General features: G+C 46.1%; 1 protein-coding gene and 1 long non-coding RNA gene across 12 annotated transcripts in view; one reads left to right on the forward strand and one right to left on the reverse strand.

The window, feature by feature from the left end:
* EIF3L (eukaryotic translation initiation factor 3 subunit L) overlaps positions 1-19,687 on the reverse strand; it is a 46,815-nt gene that overhangs the window by 12,911 nt on the left and 14,217 nt on the right. For 9 of the 11 annotated variants that reach the window (XR_013399030.1, XR_013399029.1, XR_013399031.1 and 6 more), the window contains 5 exons: positions 17,609-17,670; positions 13,054-13,123; positions 12,746-12,819; positions 5,469-5,640; positions 800-954 (listed from right to left, as the gene is read on the reverse strand). Coding sequence is in view for 8 of the 11 variants with exons in the window: in XM_077949697.1 (XP_077805823.1) it covers positions 800-954; positions 5,469-5,640; positions 12,746-12,819; positions 13,054-13,123; positions 17,609-17,670 (533 nt within the window). In the remaining 3 variants the exon portion in view is untranslated. The remainder of the gene's footprint in view (positions 1-799; positions 955-5,468; positions 5,641-12,745; positions 12,820-13,053; positions 13,124-17,608; positions 17,671-19,687) is intronic. The other 2 variants (XM_077949694.1, XM_077949698.1) reach the window with 2 other exon arrangements.
* On the forward strand, positions 2,524-4,701 carry LOC144331712 (uncharacterized). The gene is made up of 2 exons (XR_013399081.1): positions 2,524-3,623; positions 4,437-4,701. It is a non-coding gene; the product is annotated as an uncharacterized LOC144331712 (long non-coding RNA).

The raw sequence follows: 19,687 nt of genomic DNA on the forward strand, positions 1-19,687 counted from the left end.
CTCACTGCAACCTCTGCCTCCCAGGTTCAAGTGATTCTCCTACCTCAGCCTCCTGAGTAGCTGGGATTACAAGTGCCCACCATCACACCCAGCTAGCTTTTTTTTTTTTTTTTTTTTGTATTTTTAGCAGAGACAGGGTTTCACCATGTTGGCCAGGCTGGCCTCGAACTCCTGACCTCGAGCGATCCACTTGCCTCAGCGTCCCAAAGTGCTGGGATTACAGGCGTAAGCCACTGCAACTGGCCTTCTCAATCCTTTAGCAAAACGTGAAGAGTAAAGAACTGCCATGGGCCAGGTGCAGTGGCTCACACCTGTAATCCCAGCACTTCGGGAGGTCAAGGTGGGTGGATCATGAGGTCAGGAGATTGAGACCATCCTGGCCAACACGGTGAAACCCCATCTCTACTAAAATAAAATAAAATAAAAAAATTAGCTGGGCATGGTGGCGCATGCCTGTAGTCCCAGCTACTCAGGAGGCTGAGGCAGGGGAATTGCTTGAACCCAGGAGAAGGAGGTTGCAGTGAGTCGAGATGCGCCACTGCACTCCAGCCTGGCGACAGAGCAAGCTGCCATGATCACTCCATTTTGAAAAGAGAATAAAAAACTGTCATTAACTATCAAAATCGTCCAGGTCCAGCTTTTTACCACAGCTGTTTGCCCAGTTTTAGTCTCAACTTTCAATGGCCTGAGGGAAGAGTCCTCTTTCCTCTCCTGGAAATTTGTCCTAAGAGATCAGAGTGGTTCTCTAGAAATACATATTCTGGCTCTGGCAAGAAGGGCCAGAGGCAACAGGCATCACCTTCTTGTTCAGTTCGATGTTCTCCAGCACCTTGATAGCCTGGTAGTAATCTCCTAACAGGGAGTGCAGGCGGAGGAGCCCCACCAGGCTGAAGTAACCAAGCATTTTGTAGAGGGAGTGCCGCCCATACTCCCCAGCCACACTCTCGGGGTCACCTGAAAAAGAGAGACACCGTGAATACTCTGATAGGAGGCAGGTAAAGGCATGTATACCTGACCTCTGATTGTTACTCAGTAGGCATCTCACCTACTGCCAGCCTTGAAAGCTTCCCTCAATTGGGAATAACTTCAAAGGAATACCACGAAACAGCAAAACCAATCTTATGCTAATCTTAAATTTACCAATATTTGCTTACAGGGTGGCAGTTCAGTCTGCTTATTTTTTTTTGGTCCCAACACATGAAAAGGCCCCTCTCATCAGTAAAATACATCCATGAACACTCCTCCTTTCAGAACGCACATGAGGTCAAAGCTATTTTCCTAATAACAACACTAAGATGCTACTTGCCCTTCCCACTAAGTTGAATTTTACATGATGCAAACGCTATGTTGGGTAAAATTACTGTTAACTTAAGCATAAATCAGGTAGCGACACAAAATTGTACTGATAGTCACTGTATTGTTCCTTGCCATGCATTTATTTGCACTAAAAGAACTAGTCCTTAGCCAGGCATGGTGGCTTGGACCTGTAATCCCAGCTACTTGGGAGGCTGAGGTGGGAGGATTTGCTTGAGCCCAGGTACCATATCTGAATAACCAGAGTTTGTATCAGTTTTTGTTGTTGTTATTTGTTTGTTTTGAGACACAGATCTATGGAAGTGCTACTGCATTTTGGCCTGGGTAACAGAGAGACTCTGTTCTTAAAAAAAGACAAAAAAAAGAAAGAAAATCCTTTTTTCATGGAGTATCATTTTTACTTGAAAGAACAATTGATACACAGCTGAGCGCAGCTCATGCCTGTAATCCCAGCACTTTGGGAGGCCGAGGTGGGCGTTATCACTTGAGGTCAGGAGTTTAAGCCCAGCCTGCCCAACATGGTGAACCCCGTCTCTACTAAAAATACAAAAATTAGCCGGGTGTGATGGTGTGCACCTGTAGTCCCAGCTATTGGGGAGGCTGAGGCAGGAGAATTGCTTGAACCCGGGACGCGGAGGTTGCAGTAGGCAGAGATTGTGCCACTGCACTCAAGCCTGGGCTACAGAGCAAGACTCTGCCTCAAAAAAAAAAAAAAAAAAAAAGGCCGGGCGCGGTGGCTCAAGCCTGTAATCCCAGCACTTTGGGAGGCCGAGACGGGTGGATCACGAGGTCAGGAGATTGAGACTATCCTGGCTAACACGGTGAAACCCCGTCTCTACTAAAAAATACAAAAAACTAGCCGGGCAAGGTGGCGGGCGCCTGTAGTCCCAGCTACTTGGGAGGCTGAGGCAGGAGAATGGCGTGAACCCGGGAGGCGGAGCTTGCAGTGAGCTGAGATCCGGCCACTGCACTCCAGCCTGGGCGACAGAGCGAGACTCCGTCTCAAAAAAAAAAAAAAAAAAAAAAAAAAAAAAAAAGGGCGGGGGGAAGGGCACACATTTTCACAAAAATGAAGTAAACCTGTCACACCTCAAAGAAAAGAACTGACAGTGTTTGCTACCAATACAACAATTCAAAAGTTGGGCACAGTGGCTCACACGTGAAATCCCATGAGTTCAAGATCGGCCTGGGCAACAAAGTGAGACCATGTTTCGTCTTTTTTTTTTTTTTTTCCTTTTTGTGGAGAACGGGGTCTCGCTATATTACCCAGGCAGGTCTCGAACTCCTGGACTCAAGCTATCCTCCCGCCTCTGCCTCCCTGAGAGCTGGGATTACAGGCGTGAGCCACCGCGCCTGGCCGTGAGACCATGTTTCTATTAAAAAAAAAAAACAAAAAAACAGCCAGGAATAGGTGCACATCTGTGGTCTTAGCTACTCAGGAGGTTGAGGTAGGAGGATCACTTGAGCCCAGGAGGTCGAGGATGCAGTGAGCCATGATTTTGCCACCGCACTTCAGCCTGGGTGACAGAGTGAGACCCCATCTCAAAATAAATAAAAATTCAAGCTATTAAGCAAAAATGGAATTTTGTAAAACTTGTATCTGCCACTACAAGCTCTGTAGCTGACGAATAAATGCTTACCTGATATCAGTGGCAAAAGTAACAAATGTGACTTTTTCAAAAAAATGTAATAAAATGTGTTAACATTTGGAAGATCTTTATAACTCAGTGAACCAATTTTTTTTTAAAAATCACACATGGCCAGGCACAGTGACTCACGCCTGTAACCCCAGCACTTTGGGAGGCCGAAGCAGGCAGATCACTTGAGCTCGGGGGTTCAAGAGCAGCCTGGCCAACATGGTCAAACTCTGTTCTACTGAAAATACAAAAATCAGCTGGGTGTGGTGGTGCGTGCCTATAATCCTTCCTTTCTATATCCTGGGAGGCTGAAACAGGAGAATTGCTTGAACCCGGAGGCAGAGGTTGCAGTGAGTTGAGATCATGACACTGCACTCTGCCTGAGTAACAGAGTAGATTCTGTTTCAGGAAAAAAAAGTCACACATGGATGTAAAGAACTCATTCAAATTACAAGAGTGACCAATAACGTTAATATAACAAAAGAAAAATTCACTAATACAGTTTCAGATTCCTCACTGCACCTAATCTGTATGAAACTACCAATGGTTATTTCAAAGTACAGGGTGAGTATACTTCTATAAATGCTTGTGACCAGAAGTGTTCTGGATTTTGCAACTTTTAATATCCGCATACATCTAATGATATATCTTTTTTTTTTTTTTTGAGACGGAGTCTCACTCTGTTGCCCAAGCTGGAGTGCAGTGGTGCCATCTCGGCTCACTGCAACCTCTGCCTCCCTGGTTCAAATGATTCTCCTGTCTCAGCTTCCCAAGTAGATGGGATTATAGGTGCCCAGCACCAAGCCTGGCTAATTTTTTGTATTTTTAGTAGAGATGAGGTTTCACCATGTCGGCCGGGATGGTCTTGAACTCCTGACCTCAGGTGATCTGCCCGCCTCGGCCTCCCAAAGTGCTAGGATTATAGGCGTGAGTCATGGCACCTGGCCCTAATGAGGTATCTTAAGGATAGGATTCAAATCTGAACATAAAATTCAATTGTTTTTCATATATGTCTTATACACACAGCCTGAAAGTAATTTTATTATAATCTTTTAAATAACTTTTGTGCGTGAAATAAAGTTCTGACTGCAACTGGTCACATGGGCTTGGGGGTAGAATTTTCCAGTTACGGCATCATGTGCGTGCTCAAAAAGTCAGATTTTGGGCCGGGCGCGGTGGCTCAAGCCTGTAATCCCAGCACTTTGGGAGGCCGAGGCGGGTGGATCACGAGGTCAGGAGATCGAGACTATCCTGGCTAACATGGTGAAACCCCGTCTCTACTAAAAATACAAAAAACTAGCCGGGCGTGGTGGCGGGCGCCTGTAGTCTCAGCTACTTGGGAGGCTGAGGCGGGAGGATGGCATGAACCCGGGAGGCGGAGCTTGCAGTGAGCCGAGATCACGCCACTGCACTCCAGCCTGGGAGACACAGCGAGACTCCGTCTCAAAAAAAAAAAAAAAAAAAAAAAAAAGTCAGATTTCGGAGCATTTCAGACTTCAAATTTTCAAATCAGGAATATTCAACCTATACATACTACTACATGGTGTAGTATCAAAGAAAATCCTCTCCAATAAGCCTGGCACTTTTGGGAGGCCAAGGCAGGATTGCTTGAGTCAAGAAGTCCAAGACCAGACTGGGTGACACAGCGAGACCCTGTCAACAAAAAACTCCTTCCTTTCTATATCTGCATGAAGCCAGATTTTCTTTCTTTCTTTTTTTTTTTTTTCCAGATAACCTCTCGCTCTGTCGCCCAGGCTAGAGTACAGTGGTGTGATCTCAGTTCACTGCAACCTTTGCTTCCTGGGCTCAAGCAATCCCCCGACCTCAGTCTCCCAAGTAGCTGGGCCTCCAGGGGCACCCCGCCCCACCATGCTCAGCCAATTTAAACACTTTTTTTGAGACAAAGTCTCACTATATTGCCCAGGCTGATCTCAAGCTCCTGGGCTCAAGCGATCTTTCTGCCTAAGCCTCCCAAAGTGCTGGGATTACAGGTGTGAGCCACAGTGCCTGGGTCAGATTTTCTTTCTAATCAAACAAAAGATTACACTGCAACAGATTGCATGCAGAAGGAGAAATGAGAAGCCAGCTAACTTGTATGAAGCCAGACAGAGAGACCGGCAAAAATGCCACTCTTCACTTAAAAAAAAAAAAAAAAAAATTTTTAAAGTATAGATACATTTTGTGGTTCTCAATATTTTAACAGGGTAAAGTGGCTCTGACACCAACACGCGTGAGAAGTGCTTATCTGAACAAAAGCACTGGAGACACAGTAGAAGTGTTTATAAACGTAAATCTCAACATGCTGGTTCAGTGTGTTGGCCAACGGACTCCCAAGCCCCAGAGCCCCCAGCATGAATACTCTGCTACTGTTTGTACTCGAGCACCTACAAAGAGTCAACAGACCACCATCTAAGACATGGTGACTCATCTGCTTTACTTGCAAGATTCTATTCATTTAGAACAGACGGCAAGCAGCTGGAAATTCGCAGGCCGCAGCTGTCGGCCTGCTGCACTCACCTCCGCTTGTGTATACCTCCAACTGTCGGTTGATGTTGGATTTGTCTACCAGGGAATGAAGGACATTGAGGACACTGTGAACATTCCAGATTTTGGGATTGGAACGAAGAAAGTCAATCTCCTCCTCTGACTTCTTGGCAGTCTTACAGCGGTACTGACTGAATGACTGAAACTGTTGAGGAATAAAGGAAATATGCTGTAGTGGTATAAGCCCAAAGTGATCGTCCATGTGCACAATGCTGAAAACGAGGCAATGCTCTGGCTCTGGACGGGGCGAGGTGATTGAGACATCCACTTCTCATTCTAAACCATTCTGTACACTGTTTTTCAAAGCCATCTTTGACTAAGCTGTGAATGTTGTTCATTACTGAATGTTACTACACAGTGAAGTAAAAATCTCTAGGATTAGAGGTAGTCTGTGGTAAAAACATCCAATCTGGAGTCAAACACAACCTAAAGTCACTTGCTATCTCTGGGCCTCACAATGCAGTTGAGCTGGTCACCAGAAACACCCCAGGGGCTCTTGTACCATCTATTCAGATGCAGCTAGACCATGGCACGGCCTGGGTTATGAGCGGTGATGTGGTAGTAGGTATCTGCACGTGTGAGCCTTCCCTACCACAGCTGACCATCAGTTCCCAGACTATGTCCTCTCTACCACTCTCAACCAGAGTCATCTGGCCAAGAACAAGGAACACAGAGAAGACAGGCCACAGGAATCCGTTTGGGACAGAAGTAGAACCTGGAAGCACTGCTGGCCTGGCTCCATCAGTCACATAGATGGAACACAACAGACCTGCCTACTCAATTTTTTTAAGTTCTCTGGTTGAATCTGGTGTGCATCAGGTTTGGAAATCACAGACCTAAAACCTAGGTCTTAGAAGCTCTAAGACTGTTCTTCAACTATTCCAGCAAGGATCAGTGGCTCACCCCTGTAATCCTAGCACTTTGGGAAGCTGAGGTAGGCAGATCACTTGAGTACAGGAGCTCAAGACCAGCCTGGGAAACATGGCAAAACCCCAACGCTATAAAAAATACAAATGAATTAGCCAGGAATGGTGGCAGGCGCCTGTAGTCTCCACTAATAAGGAGGCTGAGGTGGGGGCATTGCCTGAGCCCAGGAGGCAGAGGGTGCAATGAGGTGAGGTTGTGCCACTGCATTCCAGTGTGGGTGACAGAGTAAAACTCTGTCTCAAAACACAAAAAATTATCTTATTCTAGAGTGTGGGACAAAAAATTGCTAATCTTATAACACAAAAACAAAGAATATGCCAAGCACAGTGGCTCACGCCTATAACCCCAGCACTTTGAGAAGCTGAGGTGGATGGATCACGAGATCAAGAGTTTGAGACCAGCTTGGCCAACTTGGTGAAACCCCGTCTCTACTAAAAATACAAAAATAGGCTGGGTGCGGGGGCTCACGCCTGTAATCCCAGCACTTTGGGAGGCTGATGCAGGTGGATTACCTGAGGTCCAGGGTTCGACCCCAGCCTGACCAACATGGAGAAATCCCGTCTATACTAAAAATACAAAATTAGCCAGGTGTGGTGATACATGCCTGTAATCCCAGCTACTCGGGAGGCTGAGGCAGGTGAATCGCTTGAATCTCAGAGGTGGAGGTTGTGGTGAGCCGAGATCGTACCATTGTACTGCAGCCTAGGCAACAAGAGCAAACCTCCGTCTCAAAAAAAAAAAAAACAAAAAAAAAAACACCACAAAACACAACAACAAAAATAGCCAGGCATGGTGGCACGTGCCTGTAATCCCAGCTACTCAGGAGGCTGAGGCAGGAGAATTGCTTGAACCTGGGAGGCGGAGGTTGCAGTGAGCTGAGATCGTGCCACTGCACTCCAGCCTGGGTGACAGAGCAAGACTCTGTCTCAGGAGAAAAAAAAAAAAAAGAATATCCAGAATATATAAAGAATTCTCAGGCTGGGTGTGGTGGCGCTTACGCCTGTGATCCAAGCACTTTGGGAGGCCGACATGGGCAGATCACTTGAGGTCAGGAGTTCAAAACCAGCCTGGCCAACATGGTGAAACCCCATCTCTACAAAAAATCCAAAAAAAAAAAAAAAAAAATTAGCGGGGCATGGTGCTACACACCTATAATCCAGCTACTCGGGAGACTGAGGCAGGAAAATCGCTTGAACACAGGAGGTGGAGATTGCAGTGAGCAGAGATCGTGCCACTGCACTCCAGCCTGGGTGAAAAAGACTCTGTCTCAAAAAAAAAAAAAAAAAATCCCACAAAGAATTCTCATAATGCAATAAAAAAAGTAATCAAATAGAAAAGTGATGATTACTTCAAAGAAAACAAAATTGATGATTAACATGAGATATCAGAAAAGTATGATTTTTTTTTTTTTTTTTTTGAGACGGAGTCTTGCTCTGTCACCCAGGCTAGAATGCAGTGGCACGATCTTGGCTCACTGCAAGCTCCGCCTCCTGGGTTCACGCCATTCTCCTGCCTCAGCCTCCCGAGTAGCTGGGACTACAGGCGCCCACCACCATGCCCAGCTAATTTTTTTTTGTATTTTTAGTAGAGATGGGGTTTCATTGTGTTAGCTAGGATGGTCTCGATCTCTTGACCTCGTGATCCGCCCGCCTTGGCCGATTTTTTTTTTCATTTTTGAGAAGGGGTCTCACTCTATTGCCCAGGGTGGAGTGCAGTGGTGTGATATTGGCTCATTGCAACCTCCACCTCTCAGGTTCAAGTGATTCTCGCCCCTCAGCCCCTGGAGAGCTGGGAGTACAGGCATGCGCGATCACATCCAGCTAGTTTTTGTATTTTTAGTAGAGACGGGGATTCACCATGTTGACCAGGATGGTCTTGAACCCCTGGCCTCAAGTGATCTGCCACCTCGGCCTCCCAGAGTGCTGGGATTACAGGCATGAGCCACTGTGCCCGGCCAGAAAAGTATGAATTATCATTTCTTTCCCACTGAACTGACAAAAATTAGACAGACTGATAATATCCACTATAGAAAACAGTTGCTCTTGGCTAGGTGTGGTGGCTCATGTCTATAACCCCAGCACTTTTGGAGGCTGAAGAGGGAGAACTGCTTGATCCCAGGAGTTCAAGACCCCATCTCTGCAACAAATTAAAAATCAGCTGGGTGCACCTGTAGTCACAGCTACTCAGGAGGCTAAGGTGGGAGGACTGCTTGAGCCCAGGAGGTCAAGGCTGCAATGAGCTGTGATCACACCACTGCACTCCACCCTGGACCATAAAGGCAAGACCCCTATCTCTTAAACAAACAAACAGAAAAACCAACAGTTGCTCTCAAACACCGCTGGTAGTAGCATAATTTGATACAGCCCATTGGTGGGGCAATATATTACTATTTATTATAATTCAAAGTGATTGAAAGGTTCTTTATCTTGATTGTGGCACTGTACACATTTGTCAAATCTCATCAACTGTACACTGATAACTGGTACACTTTATTGTATAAACTACACCTCATGGCCTCATGGCTGGGCATGGTGTTTCACACCTGTTTTTTTTTTTTTTTTTTTTTTTGAGACGGAGTCTCACTTTATCGCCCAGGCTAGAAAGCAGTGGTACAATCTCAGCTCACTGCAACCTCCGCCTCCCGGTTTCAAGCAATTCTCCTGTCTCAGCCTCCTGAGTAGCTGGGATTACAGGTACTCGTCACCATCTCCGGCTAATTTTTTTGTATTTTTAGTAAAGACGGCGGTTTCACCATGTTAGTCAGGCTGGTCTCGAACTCCTGACCTCATGATCTGCCTGCCTCGGCCTCCCAAAGTGCTGGGATTAACAGGCACGAGCTGGTGGCTCATCTTTACTCAAATAAAGAAAAAAACTATACCTCAGTAAGCTGACTTTAAAAAACTTAAAAAGTAAGTATCGTTCAAGCCACAATTCTACTTCTAGGTAGTGATCCCTAAAAATTTGCCTACGTATGGCCGGGCGCGGTGGCTCAAGCCTGTAATCCCAGCACTTCGGGAGGCCGAGACGGGCGGATCACGAGGCCAGGAGATCGAGAGACGATCCCGGCTAACACGGTGAAACCCCGTCTCTACTAAAAAATACAAAAAAACTAGCCGGGCGAGGTGGCGGCGCCTGTAGTCCCAGCTACTCGGGAGGCTGAGGCAGGAGAACGGCGTAAACCCGGGAGGCGGAGCTTGCAGTGAGCTGAGATCCGGCCACTGCACTCCAGCCTGGGTGACAGAGCAAGACTCCGTCTCAAAAAAAAAAAAAAAAAAAAATTTGCCTACGTATAACATATATATGGATATTCATTGATTCACTGTCTGTAACTGTGGAAACTGACAACCCAAACGTTCATCATCGGAGGCATGGTATACCCACAGCACGCATACTGCAGTAAAAGAACAAGTCAGGTCTATGAAAACATGGTTTAAGTGTTAACAAGTCACAACAAATAGCACAATAGAGTACGTAACCATTTTTGAGGCGATCTCTCTTTATATAGTCATGTTTACGTAAATGCCTGAGAGACATCAACAAGGTGCCTTTCCTTCCAGACAGTAATTGATACCTCTGCAAAAGCAAGGAAGGCAGGCACTTTCACTATATCTGTAGTTTGAAAAAACAAAAACCAATGAAAGAGAGTGGTGAGTAAGAGCCACCTACCCCATGTGGCATCTACCTGGCCAGGAGGAAATACACCAGGCACTCACTGACCCTCACTGGACAGTCTTTGTTAGAAAGCACCGTAAGCCCCTTAACGAGAACACCGGCTAAGCCCAGGGAATTATGATTATCTTAAGAGGGATAAAGAAAATCAGCACGGATGATCCTTCTTCATTTGCTCTAAGTCAAAAGGACTGCTATTCATCTATAAGTATTCCAAATAAGAGGATGTCACAAGCCAAGGAGCCAGAGGGCAAACAAGGCCAGTGCAGTTTGTGGTCTTTGCTATAAAAGGCACTGAAGCTTAATCTTGAGCAGGAAGCCTCTTTCTCAAGGAGCACTATGAAGGTTTCTCAGCTCACCACTCCTAACACTTCAGCACTTTGTATACCCAATGTCTCCCTGGTTCATGGAGTTCCAGTAACATCTTTATTAAGATACCAATTTACCCTGAAATAACCAGTTAGAGCTATAGACAGAGCACAAAGGGGGAAAAGAATTTTATTTTGTCAAATGACGTACTTTTTTTTTTTTTTTTTTGAGACGGGGTCTCACTCTGTCGCCAGGCTGGAGTGCAGTGGCAAGATTTCAGCTCACAGCAATCTCCGCCTCCCGGGTTTAAGTGATTCCCCTGTCTCAGCCTCACGGGTAGCTAGGACTACAGGCGCATACCACCATGCCCGGCTGATTTTTTGTATTTTAGTAGAGATGGTGTTTCACCATCGTGGCCAGGATGGTCTCCATCTCAGACCTCGTGATCCGCCCGCCTAGGCCTCCCAAAGCGTTGGGATTACAAGCGTGAGCCACCACGCCCAGTCTATTTTATGTTTTGTAGTCTCTATTTCTCGAACTCCAGAACTGAAGAGATCCTACTGCCTTGGCCCCAAAAATGCTGGGATTACAGTTGTGAGCAACCTTGTAGTTTGTATTTTTAAATAGAAGGACTGGGCTAAATAAGATGGAAAAGAATAATGATGGCATTGAACATCATCACAATGAACAAGCAACATGTATTAATTATTCTGTGACAGGCACTATCCTAAGCACTTTATACGTAGTATCTCAGTAACATTCACAGCAATTCCTGTTTTAAAGATGGGGAAACCAATGCACAGTGTGGTTAAGTAATGTGCCCACAACAGAACATGTTACCATTTTAAAATGTAAACCAGGCGCGGTGGCTCACTCCTGTAATGCCAGCACTTTGGGAGGCCGAGGACGGTGGATCATCTGAGGTCAGGAGTTCAAGACCAGCCTGGCCAACATGGAGAAACCCCGTCTCTACTAAAAATACAAAAATTAGCCGGGCATGGTGGTGGGTGCTTGTAATCCCAGCTACTTGGGAGGCCGAGACAAGAGAATCCTTTGAACCCACGAGGCAGAGGTTGCAGTGAGCCAGGATCACGCCACTGTATTCCAGCCTGGGTAATAGAGCGAGACTCCATCTCGAAAGAAAAAAAAAAAAAAGGCCACTAAACAGCAAAAATCTGAACTTTCACCCCCAGGCCACACAGCTGCTGTCCTTTATTTGCATTTGGCACAGTTCTTAGTCGACCTTGAACAGTAACTCCTGAGGCAGGTGATATTCTCATTGTGATGAAAATGTTCTATTGTATTCTGATCAAGCATACACTTAAGTAACCACCACCACAATCAAGATATAGACGGCTGGGGCATGGTGGCTCACTTTGGGAGGCCAAATCAAGAGACTCACTTGAGGCCAGGAGTTCAAGACCAGCATGGGCAACACAGCAAGACTCTCATCTCTACAGTAATATAAATATCCGGGCCTTGTAGTGGCAGCTACTCAGGTGGCTGAGGTGGGAAAATCACTTGAGCCCAGGAGTTCTAGGCTGCAGTAAGCTATTATCACACCACTGCACTCTAGCCTGAGCAACAGAATGAGACCCTCTTAAAAAAAAAAAAAAAAATCCATTGTGTGGGTAAAGAAAGTGAGGCAGCCGGGCGCGGTGGTTCACACCTGTAATCCCAGCACTTTGGGAGGCCGAGACGGGCGGATCACGAGGTCAGGAGATCGAGACCATCCTGGCTAACACGGTGAAACCCCGTCTCTACTAAAAATACAAAAAACTAGCCGGGCGAGGTGGCGGGCGCCTGTAGTCCCAGCTACTCGGGAGGCTGAGGCAGGAGAATGGCGTGAACCCGGGAGGCAGAGCTTGCAGTGAGCCGAGATCCGGCCACTGCACCCCAGCCTGGGCGATGGAGCGAGACTCCATCTCAAAAAAAAAAGAAAAAAAAGAAAGTGAGGCTCTGAGTTTAAATAGCACATCCCTGGGTGCTACAGAGGGATGGTTACAGAGCTACCAGCAGGTGGCAGCACTCAGGTTAGAATCCACTTCCACCTGGCTCCAAAGCCTGTGAAGCCTGTGTTCTTCCAGCCAGACCACCTAACAAGGTCAAGTAAGAGCCTGATGACCGTCAGGAGCTGAACTTACCGACTTCCAGCTTCCTATCTGGAAAGCTTAGGCTTCACTTTCTCTTCAGAAAGCCAAAGGAAACTGGAGTCTACTGCCATGGGGTATTTTATACTATAATGGGGATATTTTTACACCATGCAGCTTTTTTACAAAAACAATAGTAATAGCTATTCCTGGCATGGACCAGTTATTTCAAATTAGGCAAGGCTGACCAGATACCTGGTAGATGAACTCATCGATGATATCCCAGAGCCACTGGTTGGGTAGTTCAAGAGGAGCAGGACCATCGGCATCTGTGCAGGAGATCACAGAAAAGTCAGATTCAAAGCAATGACTCTGCCCATTCCATAGGCTGCAGAATACTTTGTAATTTCTCTCTGAAAAGGACCATGAATCACAAGACCACCCCTTTTCCCACCTACACATTGAGATCCTGCTTAAAAAAAAAAACAAAAAAAAAAAGCTGGAGGCCAATGCTGAACCTCATCATAACCACACACAACCCCTTGGCCAAATCTCAGACTCACTAAGAATGTAGTTGAAGAGATTGCAGTAGTTGTAATAGGATTCAAACCTCTGCTCCAAGGAAGGTCCCCCCTGTAAAGAAAACAGAGATATCAAGATACAGATATTTAATTTTAATGTGTTTTACCCATGGTATACTGTGATAGCTGTGAACAAATACATTAGAATTGGTATCAGTCCTCTCCTTGGTAGTATGTGAATACACAAGTGAGAGGGAAGACAAAGTCCTATAGCATTCGAGGCACTGAATACTGCAACATGAGGTTAGATTCTACAGCAACAGACCTTAAATGACCCTCAGAGCAGGCATGATGATTTGGCAAAGCAGAGAGAAGGAGAACTGTTTCAGGAAAAAACCACACTAGCAAAGGTGAAGAAGTTAAATTGTGGCACCTAAAGGCTCGTGAGTTAGAGAAGATAATGCTGCACCCGGCATCACTGGACTATGGGCCAGGAATGTAGCAGTCTTCCAATGCCAAACAAGAATCCAGGTCAGGGGGCCTGCAAGTCTATTCCACCACCTGTTTTGTAAATAAAGAAGTTTTACTGGAACACAGCCATGCCCACTCATTACATATTGGTTATAACTGCTACAAAGACATAGCTGAACAGATTTGACAGAAACCATCATGGCCTGCGAGCGTAAAATATTTATTATCTGACCCTCCACAGAGAAGGTGGCTGACCCTTTATGTTGCTTGCATCTGAGAACCACTGATGGCTTCTGAGCTGGGGAACCATACCATGAACAATGTATTTGTGATGGAGAAGAAACAACTTTGGAGTCAGTCCCACCTCTTATTAACTGTGGGGTTCTCACAAGGTATTTAATCTCTCTGTAAAATGTGGGCAAAAGATTGTTGACTAGTCACAATTAAGTAAGATTATATAGCTGGGTGCAGTGGCTCACGCCTATAATCTCAGCACTTTGGGAGGCTGAGGTGAGCAGATCACCGGAACCCAGGAGTTTGAGACCAGCCTGGGAAACATGGCAAGACCCCATCTATGTTTTAAAAAAATTATGTAAGGTGCTTAATACATTAAGCACAATCTAAGCATATTCAATGAAAAACTACTCCCCAGGGGCTTAAAACTGGTCATTTATGTGGGAGCCCTGGTACCTAATAAAAAGATTATAGCATCAAAAAACTTCTGCTGAATCTTCATCTACAGACTGAACAGAGAGATTAGAGGTGGTAAAAGCAGCTATACTATGGGCTATGGTATCATGGTGTTCCCAAAAAAGCAATGTACACATAATGGCTAGACTCTTAGCATATCCACAAAGCACCTGAACTTCAGCATCAATGGCAGTAGGAATCTTTACTCTTTTTTGTTTTTGAGACAGAGTCTTGCTCTGTAGCCCAGGCTGGAGTGCAGTGCTGCGATCTCAGCTCACTGTAACCTCCACCTCCTGGGGTCAAGCGATTCCTCTGTCTCAGCTTCCCGAGTAGCTGGGACTACAGGCACGCCCCACCACACCTGGCTAATTTTTGTATTTTTAGTAGATACGGGGTTTCACCATATCAGTCAGGCTGGTCTCAAACTCCTGACCTTGTGATCCACTCACCTCTGCCTCCCAAAATTCTGGGATTACAGGCGTGAGTCACCGCGCCCAGCCAGGTATCTTTACTTTCTATCAGATAAAGTAGTCAGAGATCCCACTGGGATGCCAGAAAGACAAGGCCCCTTACTCTGGCAGCAAGCACTTTTCCACCTACCACTACTGACAGTGGCTCCTGTGGCCAAGGCAGGAGTTCTAGCCCTATCAAGTGATCCTCAAGAAGAGGGGTGAGTAACTGTGAGAAACTAGGACCTCCTTAGGTGGAGATCCTGGTGCCAATTTCCTTCATTTACATATGCATGCAAGCACACACATGCTCAATTAACACCATTATGATCAGACATTATTCTTCTAGGTACTGGTTACATTAGTGAACAAGACGACGTGCATACCCGGTGGAGTTAACCTTCTAGTAGATGAGGAAACTCCCTCCCCTAAATAAACAGATAATAACAATGTATAAGAGATAAGTACTCTGAAGTGCCACAGAATATTGCCAGGAGCCCAGGGAGGGAGGGGAAGTTTCAGGAAATGACTGAGAAGGGAAACAGGGAAACAGGGCTAAAACCTGGAATTAGTAAATGTGCTGGGAAGTCATGGTAGGATTGGGAGGGAGTGACCTGATGAAAACATGTAGCAAAAGGATCATGCTGGTTATTATGTTGAGCATAAACAGCCAAGAGTGGAAACTGACACCAGGTAAGCAGCTCCTGCAATAATTCAGGGAAGAGATGATAATGACTTGAACTAAGTGAGCAGCAGTGTGGCAGTGAAAAGTGGCTGATTCAAGAAGTATGTTGAAGGCCAGGTGCAGTGGCTCACGCCTGTAATCCTAGCACTTTGGGAAGCCGAGGTGGGCGGATTACCTGAGGTCAGGAGTTCAAGACCAGCCTGGGCAACAAGCGAAACCCCATCTCTACTAAAAATACAAAAATTAGCCAGGCGTGGTGGCGCATGCCTGTAATCCCAGTTACTTGGGAGGCTGAGGCAGGAGAATCGCTTGAGCCCAGGAGGCAGAGGTTGCAGTGAGCCGAGATTATGCCACTGCACTCCAGCCTAGACGACAAAGCAAGACTCCGTCTCAAAAACAAAACAAAATAAAACAACAAAAAGAAGTATGTTGAAGACAGAACTGAACAGGATTTGCTGGATTTCATGTCAGAAAAAGTCAAAAATAATGCCAAGGTTTTTAGTCCAATTAACTGGGTAATTAATGGTAGCATTTATTGAGATGATTACCATGGGAAAAACTAGAGGGAAAGTAAGAATTCAGTTTTAGATGTGTTAAGCTTGAGATGACTCTCAGCCAAGTGCAGATGTTGACAGTTGAATATACAAGTCTGGACTTCAGTGGGGCAACCGAGGCTAAAGATAGAGATTAAGTCATTGGTGTATATAAATAACACAGAAAGGCCAGGCGCGGTGGCTCAAGCCTGTAATCCCGGCACTTTGGGAGGCCGAGACGGGCGGATCACGAGGTCAGGAGATCGAGACCATCCTGGCTAACACGGTGAAACCCCGTCTCTACTAAAAAATACAGAAAACTAGCCGGGCACGGTGGCGGGCGCCTGTAGTCCCAACTACTCGGGAGGCTGAGGCAGGAGAATGGCGTGAACCCGGGAGGCGGAGCTTGCAGTGAGCTGAGATCTGGCCACTGCACTCCAGCCTGGGCGACAGAGCGAGACTCCGTCTCAAAAAAAAAAAAAAAAAAAAAAAAAAACACAGATGGCATTTTTTTTTTTTTTTTTGGTGACAAAATCTCGCTCTGTCACCCAGGCTGGAGTGCAGTGGTACAATCTTGGCTCACTGCAACTTCCGCTTCCCGGGTTCAAGCGATTCTCCTGCCTCAGCCTCCCAAGTAGCTGGGATTACAGGCACCTGCCACCACACCCAACTGATTTCTGTATTTTTATATTTTTAGTAGAGACAGGGTTTCTCCATGTTGGCCAGGCTGGTCTCAAACTCCTGACCTCAGGTGATCTGCCCTCAGCCTCCCCAAGCCACCATGCCTGGCCTTAAATAGTACAGATGGCATTTTAAGAAACTTTAGGCACTCTAGGCCGGGCTCAGTGGCTCATGCCTGTAATCCCAACACTTTGGGAGGCTGAGGCGGGCAGAACTCGAGGTCAGGAGATGGAGACCATCGTGGCTAACACGGTGAAACCCCGTCTCTACTACTAAAAATGCAAAAAAAATCAGCCAGGCATGGTAGCGGGCACCTGTAGTCCCAGCTACTCAGGAGGCTAAGGCAGGAGAATGGCATAAACCTGGGAGGCGGAACTTGCGGTGAGCTGAGATTGCGCCACTGCACTCCAGCCTGGGCGACAGAGCGAGAGACTCTGTTTCAAAAAAAAGAAAAGAAAGAAACTTTAGGCACTCTATAATTTAGAAGTCAGGAAGAACAGAATCTAGCAAGTGCCCAAAGTTGGGATAATGTGTAGAACACTGATGTTATAACAAGCTGGTCTAGAGTCAAGGAGTTTTGTCACTTACTAGCTGGATGAATTTGAGAAAAAGTAACCTCTTGGCACCTCAGGTGCCAACTTTGCACGATTGATAGTAGAATGAGATATGTGAAGATGTGTGCTAACTGCCTAGCATTGTGCTTGGCATACAGTGACAGTGTTATGTACATTTCAGAGAATCGGAGGCTCAGTGCTCTGAAGGGAAAAAGAACCCCAAGCAGAAGCAGCAGCAGGTGCCTGGAAATACCCTATGAGGATGGCAGCCTATATCCAGTGCATGGGTGATTGCCCAGTCCAGGAGAATTGTAGGGACAGATAAATTTAAAAGAATGCATAGGTTATATAGGTTGGTGTGTCTGGAACAGCTTTCTGGGTTAAACTGTTCCTTCCACCATTTCTTAAGAGAAAACTCAAAAACAGGCCAATCACGCCTAGACACTGAACCAATATAAACAAATGACTGTGTTCTAGGGACAAAAATAGCACAGAGTTAAAAAAACAAAAACACTGCGACACTTAAATACTTACACTGACTTTGGCATATATGTGCCTGTAGTATAATTCTTTGTATAATATCAGGAAGACAGCATCTGAAAGAGATGGCAGAGGGGTACTTCACTATCCATAAAACTGGGGTATCCTGGCAGCTATAGCTCTTTGGTGGGGAGGAATAAAGGTAATTTTGAAGACTAAACAACATCTAAATTGCTATGCATATGCCCCAAGAATACATGCAATGAGAAAATCCACTTCTCATTTGACTCCATCAATCTCAATCTCCGTCGATGAAATTAAGATCTCATTCAGATCTATTTCCCTTCTCCATTTAGAGACTTCTGCCGTCCAAGTGCATAAATAAACCAGCACACAGGAGTAATTAGAAGAGCGTGGTAGTGCGCACCCACAGTCCCAGCTACCCGGCAGGCTAAAGTGGGAGGATCACTTGAGCCCAGGAGGCAGAGGTTGCAGTCAGCCATGATCACAGTACACTCCAGCCTGGGCAACATAGTGAGACCCGTGTGTCAAAAAAAAAAAAAAGAAAGAAGAAAGGAAGAAAGAAAATATTAATTCCAGAATGTTGTTTGTTTGAAGACAGAGTCTTGCTCTGTTGCCAAGGTTGGAGTGCAATGTATTATCATGGCTCACTGCAGCCTTGACCTCTAGGGCTCAAGTGATCCTTCCACCTCAGCCTCCCGAGTAGGTGGGACTACAGGCATGTGCCACCATGCCTGGATAATTTTTCAAAAAAAAATTTTTCTTTTTAGGCCGGGCATGGTGGCTCAAGCCTGTAATCCCAGCACTTTGGGAGGCCGAGACAGGCGGATCACAAGGTCAGGAGATTGAGACCATCCTGGCTAACATGGTGAAACCCCATCTCTACTAAAAAAATACAAAAAAACTGGCTGGGCGTGGTGGCGGGCACCTGTAGTCCCAGCTACTTGGGAGGCCGAGGCAGAATGGCGTAAACCCAGGAGGCGGAACTTGCAGTGAGCCGAGATCCGGCCACTGCACTCCAGCCTGGGCAACAGAGTGAGACTCCGTCTCAAAAAAAAAATTTTTTTTTTGTAGAGAAGGGGGTCTCCCTATGTCGCTCAGGCTGGTCTCAATCTCCCTGCCTCAAGTAACCCTCCCACCTCAGCTTCCCAAAGTGCCAGAATTATAGCCATGAGCCACAACACCCAGCCACAGAATGAGTTTTGAACTCATTCTGTGTTTAGTCAATTAAGGGTAAATGTTCAGGCCAGGCATGGTGGTTCATGCCTGTGATCCCAGCACTTTGGGAGGCTGAGGCGGGTGGATCATTTGAGGTCAGGAGTTCAAAACCAGCCTGGCCAACATGGTGAAACACCATCTCTACTAAAAATATAAAAATTAGCCAGGCGCCTGTAATCCCAGCTACTCGGGAGGCTGAGGCGGGAGAATTGCTTGAGCCCAGGAGGCAGAGGTTGCAGTGAGCAGAGATCGCGTCACTACACTCCAGCCTGAGTGACACAGCGAGACTTCCTAACTCTGTCTTAGGGAGAAAAAAAAAAAAAAAAAGGAGTAAGTGTTCAAAAAACGTTCAAAAAACAAAATGAGAGACTTGTACACTGAAAACACAAAACATTGGTGAACGCAACCAAAGACCTAAATAAACCAAAGACATCCCATATCCATGGACTGGAGAACTTAATACTGTTTTTTTTGTGTTTCTTGTTTTTTTTGGGGGGGATGGAGTCTTGCTCTATTGCCCAGGCTGGAGTGCAGTGGCCCAGTCTCGGCTCACTGCAAGCTCTGCCTCCCGAGTAGCTGGGATTACAGGTGCCCGTGACCACACCCAGCTAATTTTTTAATATTTTTAGTAGAGACAGGGTTTCACCATGTTAGCCAGGATGGTCTCCATATCCTGACCTCGTGATCTACCCACCTCGGCCTCCCAAAGTGCTGGGATTACAGGCGTGAGCCACCGCGCCTGGCCTGGAGGACTTAATACTGTTAGGACGGCAATAGTCCCCAAAGTGATCTTCAGATTCTAGGCAATTCCTCTCAAAATCCCAGCTGGCTGCTTTGCAGAAATTGACAAGTCCGTCCTAAAATTAATAAGGAAATTCAAGAGACCCAGAATAG

Source organism: Macaca mulatta, chromosome 10, assembly GCF_049350105.2.
Source record: "Macaca mulatta isolate MMU2019108-1 chromosome 10, T2T-MMU8v2.0, whole genome shotgun sequence".
Taxonomy (NCBI): domain Eukaryota; kingdom Metazoa; phylum Chordata; class Mammalia; order Primates; family Cercopithecidae; genus Macaca; species Macaca mulatta.